This window comes from Rhinolophus sinicus, linkage group LG18 (genome assembly GCF_036562045.2).
Source record: "Rhinolophus sinicus isolate RSC01 linkage group LG18, ASM3656204v1, whole genome shotgun sequence".
NCBI lineage: Eukaryota > Metazoa > Chordata > Mammalia > Chiroptera > Rhinolophidae > Rhinolophus > Rhinolophus sinicus.
Window position 1 is genome coordinate 701,629 of NC_133767.1, and position 7,902 is coordinate 709,530.

General features: G+C 60.4%; 1 protein-coding gene across 1 annotated transcript; it reads right to left on the minus strand.

Annotated features, from left to right (window-relative positions):
* Positions 1 to 2,561: 2,561 nt before the first annotated feature.
* On the minus strand, positions 2,562 to 7,605 carry AQP8 (aquaporin 8). Its single transcript, XM_074322850.1, has 6 exons — positions 7,473 to 7,605; positions 7,084 to 7,337; positions 6,102 to 6,228; positions 5,064 to 5,278; positions 3,836 to 3,970; positions 2,562 to 3,034 (listed from the first exon to the last, which is right to left on the minus strand). Exons 1-6 carry the CDS (start codon positions 7,482 to 7,484, stop codon positions 2,986 to 2,988), a joined length of 792 nt encoding a protein of 263 aa, XP_074178951.1. The 5' UTR covers positions 7,485 to 7,605; the 3' UTR covers positions 2,562 to 2,985.
* Between the last annotated feature and the right edge of the window lie 297 nt (positions 7,606 to 7,902).

A 7,902-nucleotide genomic window follows, 5' to 3' on the forward strand; every position in this document is an offset into this window, starting at 1 on the left:
CGCCTGAGGATGCATCCAACAGCGGCACCACGTGGCAGAGGTGAGTGGCAGCAGGGCTGGCACCAAGTAATTTCCCTGCGAGTAGCAGACGGCAGCCTCCTTCCCCTTGGGCTGCTTAAGCTCGCAGAGTTCTTGGGCGTCTGAGGGCGAGCTGCACAGTGACAGCCCAGACTCCTCACGACATGGCCGGAGGGGAGGGGTCAGCACTGACCCCCCGGGCTCTGGAGCTGGGTCCGCCTGCTGCTGCAGAGGGAACGCTGACTGTGCCCCAAGTTCCGCCGGACAGCGCGATTGCTCCCAGCCCTTCCCCAGCGGGAGGCCCACGCATCCCTCTGAGGGAAGCTGACTGAGAAAACACACCTGTGCGGACTCCAGGGAGGACCCCGCCCCTGGCCATGGCACGCCGGCAGAAGCCTGGACTAGACAGTGACAACAGACGTGGGGTGAGTGTCCGCTCCCAACGTACCAGGCACCAGCATTACACACCTCTCACAGCCTTCTGAGGCAGCAGTTCCATTTTACAGACGGGGAAGCTGAGGCCGAGAAAGGGGAACTCCTCCTTCAAGCTCCTATGGCAAATAGCTGAATGTTCCAAGATTTAAAGTCGTGTCTTTGTTGGGATGCAAACTTGTAGCAACTACCTTTTACTGCTGTCAGATTCCAGCTGTAGTAACTGCTGGGACCTTGTTCCTGAGAAGACAGGCAGCAGCGGAGGTCGCGGTCAGCCAGGTGAGAAGGAAGTCGGGAGTCACTCGGGCCAGCCTGCGCCATCCCTTCAGTCAGTGAGGACTCAGTCCGTTCTGGGCAGCAGGCACTGAGCCAGACGTGGAGCGACACAGACGAACCAGCACTGACCTTCCTCTCGGGAGCTCATGGCCTGGGAATGGACACGAAGACCAGGACGTCCGATCCACTGCAGCTCAGGGGTGGAAGAGTGTGACGCACGTCCTCCTGTGTCCCTCCCCTAACGGGGCACTAACAGGAAGACACACACTGTCCCTCAGTCAGAACCAGCAAATGTGACGACAGAGACCACAGACCCTGCACAAACCCCTGCAGCCAGAAGGACCCGGCCTTAAATCCTAACTCATGAGACGGCATAACGTCATCTCCTGGAACCTGTTTGCTCCTCTGGAAAGCGAGACGAGAAGGGTACCTGCCTGCGTTAGTCTCCTGAGGCGGCCGTAACAAACCAGCACAAACCTGGTAAAACAAACAGCACAAACGTGCCCTCGCGGTCCTGGAGGCCGGAAGTCTCAGATGAAGGCGCCAGCAGGGCCAGGCTCCTTCCAAAGGCTGGAGGGGACCATCCTTCCTGCCTCTGTAGCTCCTGATGCCTCCCGGTCCTGGCGTGTGGCAGCCTGTCTCTGCCTGTGTCCTTCCCCCTCATGCCACCTGTGTCTCTCTGTGTCCTCTCCTGTCCCTTGTAAGGACACGCCCCTCGGATTCAGGGCCCGCCCTAATCGTGTCACCTCACCTTACATCCACAGAGAACTTATCTCCACATAAGATCACATTCTTAGCTTCCAAGGGGACATGAATTTGGGGGCACACAATCTAACCCACTGTCGTGGGGAATAAATGAGAGAACACATGTAAACGATTCTGCCCAGTGGGGCCCCACAATAAACTGTTAGCTGCGTGTGTGCGTGCAGGTGTGTTCACAAACCCAGGTTATTTACTAGATTTACCAAAGGTCTATTTCACTATTTCACCAAAAGAAATGGAACATTCAATGTTTTTCACTCTGTGAGTGTGCTAATTTGTTTGTTTCTGACTTTATCATATTATTTCCTCCCGTTTTCTTTAGTAGGTTTGTGGTTGTCATTCGTGGTTTTCTTTTGTTTTGGGCACATAGTGTCCATTTTCTCAATAAGAACTTGGTGATTTTCTCGAGGGAACATTTTCTTCATTTCTACTCAGGCAAGTATTTTGCTCATCTCACTGCAGTGGGTGAGTTTCTGTTTGTTGTTGAGGATAATTTTCCCCTGGTATTTCTTCACGGTGTCCTAACAACCATCTTCCAGAAATGACCCAGAGGTTCTCAGAGAGAAGATACGCCCTCTACTTGTAAGGTGTGAAGTTCAGGTCTTTTTATCCTCTTTTATCCTTTCTTATCATTACACTCACATCTTCCATCAAAATGCCACTGCCCCCCAGACCTGTATTTCACCCCACTATTTCCTCGGGAAACCCTGGCAGCTCTGGCCCTCCCACCCCCTCCTCGTCCCCATCTCAGTGCAGTGAGTGGCTGATCCGTGTCCTGGAAAGTCCTGGCCACTAAACTAGACCCTGGGCCCTGAGGGCTGAGATCGGGAACTGATTCTGACCAGTGTCCAAACAGGATTCTAGAATGAGGTCCAGGCAGAGCTGCAGCGGGTCTGGCTGAGGGGAGGCAGGCAATGGGTGTGACCTGTGCCCTGGCACCGTGCTGGCACTGGGCTCAGAGCCGGACTCAAGCCCTAACCAGACCCTGGACGCCGAGGCCCTGCTGGCCTTTGGCTTCCCCCCCAGCAGTACCCATTTCTGAGACGGAAGGCAAGCCAGTGGGCACGCGGGAGGAAGGACTAGGCTATTTATTGCAAAGCTAGATTGGCAGCTGCAGAAGCAAGGCGATGGCTGACCACAGACAGCGCCCCGGTGACAGCGATCAGAGGGAGAGGAGAAGGCTGGTGGCTGCACAGCCACCTCTCCCGACGGCCCTCCCGCCGGGGACCTTCGCTCTCAGCCAACACGTGTCTCACGTGCTGCCGACCCCTCCCTCTGGGCAGTGCTGGCCACACGTCCCCCGGCTGGGGCTCTGAGAAGCAAGGAGCATTCCCAGGGCCCACAGCACCCTCGGGACTCAGCCTGTCTGTCCGTCTGCTCAGCCAGGCCCAGGGAAGTCAGGGCAGCAGGTGGGCCGCTGCTCTGGGCCTGTGCCCCGCGGGAAACGCGCTGCCCTGCCCGCTGAGGGCGCTGGGCAACACAAGTCCGCCCTCGGCTTCACCGTCCCGTTAGGATTAGGCGGGTCTTCCCATCGCCAATGAAGAACCTGCAGAACGGCAGCCCAGTGAGGTCTCAGAACCCCTGGGGCAGAGACCCAGCCCTCCACCCACATCTCCCAAAGTTTCCAGCCTGAATCTCCAGACCCCCCCCCCCGGGAGAAGGAGAGACACTTTTCCTGAAGATGCCCATGGGTGCTGTTCTGAAGGCAGCAGACAGGACGACCAGTGACACTGAGCCACAGGCCACGGCCGACCCGCAGCGCAGTGAGGACACCGCGTCCTGGCCCCCCAGGGACAGTGAGGCAGGTGTCGGCCCGTGTGCTGGGTCCACACCCGACCCCTGCACGGCCCGGAGCAGAGAGAACAGGACGCTGGGGGCTCACATGACAGGCCGTCAGGCAGATGTCACCCTCCTGCTAACGCCAACCTGTCACCCACTGCACAGCTCCGGGAGCGCTGTTCCCATGACAGTCTATGTCCCTGACACACGCTCTTGGGGGCAGTGTTTGCACGGTTTCCTGCGTGGGTGGGGCCCCTGAAGTTGTATACACTCCACGGGGAACTACTCCCCATGCTGGGAGCTACCGAGGACAGAGGCTGTGAGAGGCCGGGTCCTAAGACACCGCGCAAGCAGCTGCCGGACGCCACTGCTGCCTGTACACGTCTCAGTGACGTGCGCCAGGGCGTCCCCTCTAGGACGTGACTGTGTTCCCAGAGCCCTCATCCTTGCCTCTGCAGAAGCTCCCTCTTCTCTTCCACAAACCCAGGTGAGACCAAGTCCTCTAGCCGGACTCTCTGGGAACTGTCACCAGGTGTCACCAGGCGGGCCAGTAGCCTGTCACCCGTACCTGACAAGCGCGCCCACGAGCAGGCTGGCCAGGAGCGGGCCGAGCCAGTAGATCCAGTGGAAGGTCCAGTGGCCGGCCATCACAGCGGGTCCGAAGGCCCGGGCAGGGTTCATGCAGGCTCCAGACACAGCTCCCCTGCAGACGCCAGCCACACACGTCACCAGGCCCCAGCCAGGCCCCAGCTCCCCTCAAGTGCATTTCCCGTCACCACCCAGAGCCCCCCAAGCTACCGTGTCATGGGGCTGGGGGCTCCAGAGAAGGCGCAGGGAAAGCGGTGGAAGTGAAAGGCACACACACACACACATCCGGGGCAGAGTCACACTCCCACAGCCCCTTCTGGAAGAATGTGCAGAAAGGGCTGCCTGTTCGGGGACGGCAGGAAGAGGACAAGGACCCAGGTTCCCCCCAAAGGTCAGAAGGCGAGGGAAGCAGCTGTCAGTCATGTGACCTCTGGAATCAAGCGCACCTAGAGTTAAAACCCAGCCCAGCTCCTTCTGGTGTGTGACCTCTGTCTCGGTTGTGGTCTGGGTTCAAGAGGAAACGCACAGGCAGCCCAGGTCATCGGTGTGACTTGTGCCGTGTTTAGCTGATCCGGCACCTCCCACAGCGGCCTGGGCCCAGGTGCACCTGTCCAGGCCGCTGGCCGCACCCCTGCCCGATTCACGCACGCTGGGGTCCTGCACACCTAGCCCCACGCCCCACCCAGGACCAGTGGCCACGGACCAGCCCATAGGCTCACAAGTGAGCAACAGCCACGAGGGGGCGGCAAAGCACTGCCACGCTTTCCACCTGCTTTCACGGCACCTGCCAGAGGATGACTGGGCTGGAGGGAGAGCCCGGAAGGAGCCGGACACCTGGGAGGGCCTCCCTCACCATCTTCAGCAGGACGGGTGGGCTCTTATCCCAGACTTTCACTTAATCTGCAGCTGCCCAGTGACCTTCAGGACGTCACGTGTCCTTTGAGCCTCAGTGTCCTCATACGTGAAATGGGAGCGATAACCCTGACCCAGCCTCACCTCCCAAATCCCATCCCAAGTCTACGCAGAGGCAAGCTCTATAAATCCAAGGCCAAACGCTGGCCGTCCACCGGCTGAGCATAGCCTGGAGAAAGGTTTTCTTGATACCACGAAAACTGGGTGACTTCACATAAAAACCCAGTGTCCTGACTCCCTGGGAGGAACTCAGAGGTGGCTCCCTGCAGGCCCACCACCGAGTGTGTGACACTCACCCTGCCAAGATGTCCACGGTGACGGACAGGCCGATGGAGAATGGAGCCAGAGGGCCCTGCGTCTTCTCGTTGATGGCGCCCATGCAGACAGCCAGCACCAGCAGCGTGGTCAGGACGAGCTCTGCCACCACTGCCCCGGCCACCTGCCCTGGCTCCTGCACCGTCACGAAAGCTGCCCCTGATGCATTCCAGAACCTCTCCTCGGGACTCACGACCTAAAGAGAAGGGGGTGGCCAGAGCTGAAGGGCGGGGCCTAAACTGGCAGTTCCCCCCATGTGGTGTCCGTCAGGCACCTCAGGCCACGTCCCAGCGCTGCCAGTTTTTCCTGTTTGCTCCATGTGAGCTACTGGACTGCCCGGGGCCTCATTTTGCTCACCTGTGAAATGGGGGAACCCAGCGGGGGCGCAGGTGTTACGGGCCTGGAGCACATGTAACTCAGTGGCCCTCTTTGAGAATACAAGACTGCCTTATTTTTACTGGCTCTGCAAACATATGTGACCCAGCGACTGCATCACCAGCCCCTCTGAGGTCCCGTGAAAGGGGCAGGGAGCCCTGAAGCTCCACCGGCATCACAGGAAGTCAGCTTCAGGCAGGGGTCACCGCAGAACACAGAAGAGCCAGGTCAAGAGTTTCTCAGGAAGGATAACCTTAGTCATTCTGCACCCACTCAGTCTTTAGGGAAATGTTTATAGCATGAATGAATGAATTAATTAATTAATGAATGAACCAGTGAAACAACACTCCAACTAGCACATCCAGTCCAAAGCCGGAAATGGGCTCAGGAAGAAAAACCACTAGTCCTGAATTCTGCCTCCTGGTCTGTCCAGGGAAGGGCCTTGTCCAGACATGGACAGAAGGAGGCGGGTTTGGGACCAACCACAGGCCCTTTGCATGTTCCCCTCCCCAGCAGAGAAGGGCCCACCTGACCCCACTGGAGAAACCGGGGAAGACTGGACAGACCCTCTCCCGCCCCACCCCCCCAGAAGCCCCATGAGAGCCAAAGCCACCAGCCCGGCTCCTCGGGTGCCAGTCACCCACCTTGGCCAGGGCAGCCCCGATGAGCCCCCCGCAGAGCTGGGAAATGCAGTACGGAAGCAGCAGCATCAGGTGGAGGCCTCCGACCAGCACGGCCGCCAGGGACACGGCAGGGTTAAAGTGTCCACCGCTGTCACCGCAAAGCAGACGGAAGCAGGAGGCCCCGGTTCAGGCCATGCCCCGGGGCAGGCGTCCCAGCAGCCCTCCAGGCGGGCTGGGCAGCGCCAGAGTCAGTCCAGGGCCGGTCCAAGCAGGAAACAGGCACCAAGTCGTACCCACCCCCACCAGGCGAGGGGCACGGGGGGCGCAGCCCAGCCCCGCCCCACGCTCAGACCCCCGGTGCCCCAAAGGAAGAATGCGGCCGGGACCATCCCCACCTACATGCAGACCCCTCGGAGCCCCTCCCAGCCCGTCAGACACACGCGCTGGTCCGAGCGAGACCCCAGGCTCCACACTGGTGGCCTGGTAAGGCCTGGTAAGCAGGCCCTGACGGGTCTGACTGCCCAACCAGGAAAATCCCCCGTGTTTTCCTGTGTCACCATCAGGAGGACCTGACTGAAATATGCATTAGTTCAGACGCACAACACAGTGATTCGGGACTTGTACTGCGACGCGACCCTCGCAGTTAGTTCACATCCATCAGTGTGTGTCACAGCTGGGGAGCGGGGCTGACGAGCACCCGGCCAGGGGCGGCTGTGGGGCCGCGTGATCACCGTCTGGGACATGCCTCGATCGTGCCCAGCTCGCATCAGCATTCTGGTGCACGCGTGGGTGTGCGGAAAGGTAACTGACGTGCACTCTGTGCTCCCATGTCCCAGGGGGGGCCCCGGGGTTTGGAGACACGGAGCATGTGGGCTGCAGAGCCAGGATGTGAGCCCAGGCAGCCCGCCCCCAGCCCGCACCCCGACCCACAGCGCTCCCAGGACCTGCATGTGCGGCCTGCTCCCCACTCAGTGCGACAGGTCAGTGCACGGACAGGTCTCACCTGATATTCCCCAGCGTGGCGATCACAAGGCCCAGGGCCAGCCCGTGGGCCAGTGCCGGCTGCAGCAGCCCAGTTTCCGGCCCGTTCTCGATGACCGACAGGCAGCCGATGAAGATGAAGAGGGCAGAGCCCAGCATTTCCACCAGGCAGGGCTGCACCAGCCGCTCGTACCAGAACCCACGGCACCTGGTTCCCATGCTCAGTCCCTTGTCCTTGCCACCGCCAAGTTCAAGGTCACACATAGACACAGCCGCCTGCAGAACAGGACAGGGAGAGTGGATGGGGAGCAGGGGAGCGTGAGAGGAAGCCCTCCACCCCCCACCCAGGAGGGAATTCCCAGGACGCCCTGGGCAGGCCCGGCCGCGAGGGAGAGGTCAGCAGTGGCTCACGTCTCTGGACATCAGCGCTGAGGCCACACGGGACCAGCGCCTGCCTGAGCGGCTGGGAACCCACACCTGCTGCCCTCTTATCTTGGGCCAGCTGCTGGTCCCGCTACAGGCTCTGCCCTTTTAAAGGCGCCGGCAAAGCAATAAAGCCTGGGTGGGAGGTGGCTCTGGGGCCCAGAAGAGGAAACAGTCATTGTTTCCAGTCCTAGCTGGGCAGGGCAGGCCAGGCCAGGGGTGGTCAAGGACCACTGAGCCTCCTGCCAACCAGGGGCAAAGGCGCTGGCTTCGCGGGTCACCCAGGCTGCACCCCAGGCCGCCCCAGCAGGCGAGGGAGGGCCCAGCCCCCAGCGTCCCACAGTCACCATCAGGGTCCAAAGGGGCCGTATGTATAAGTGGGGGGGTCCCACTGGCTTAGGGACACTCGTGGGAAGTG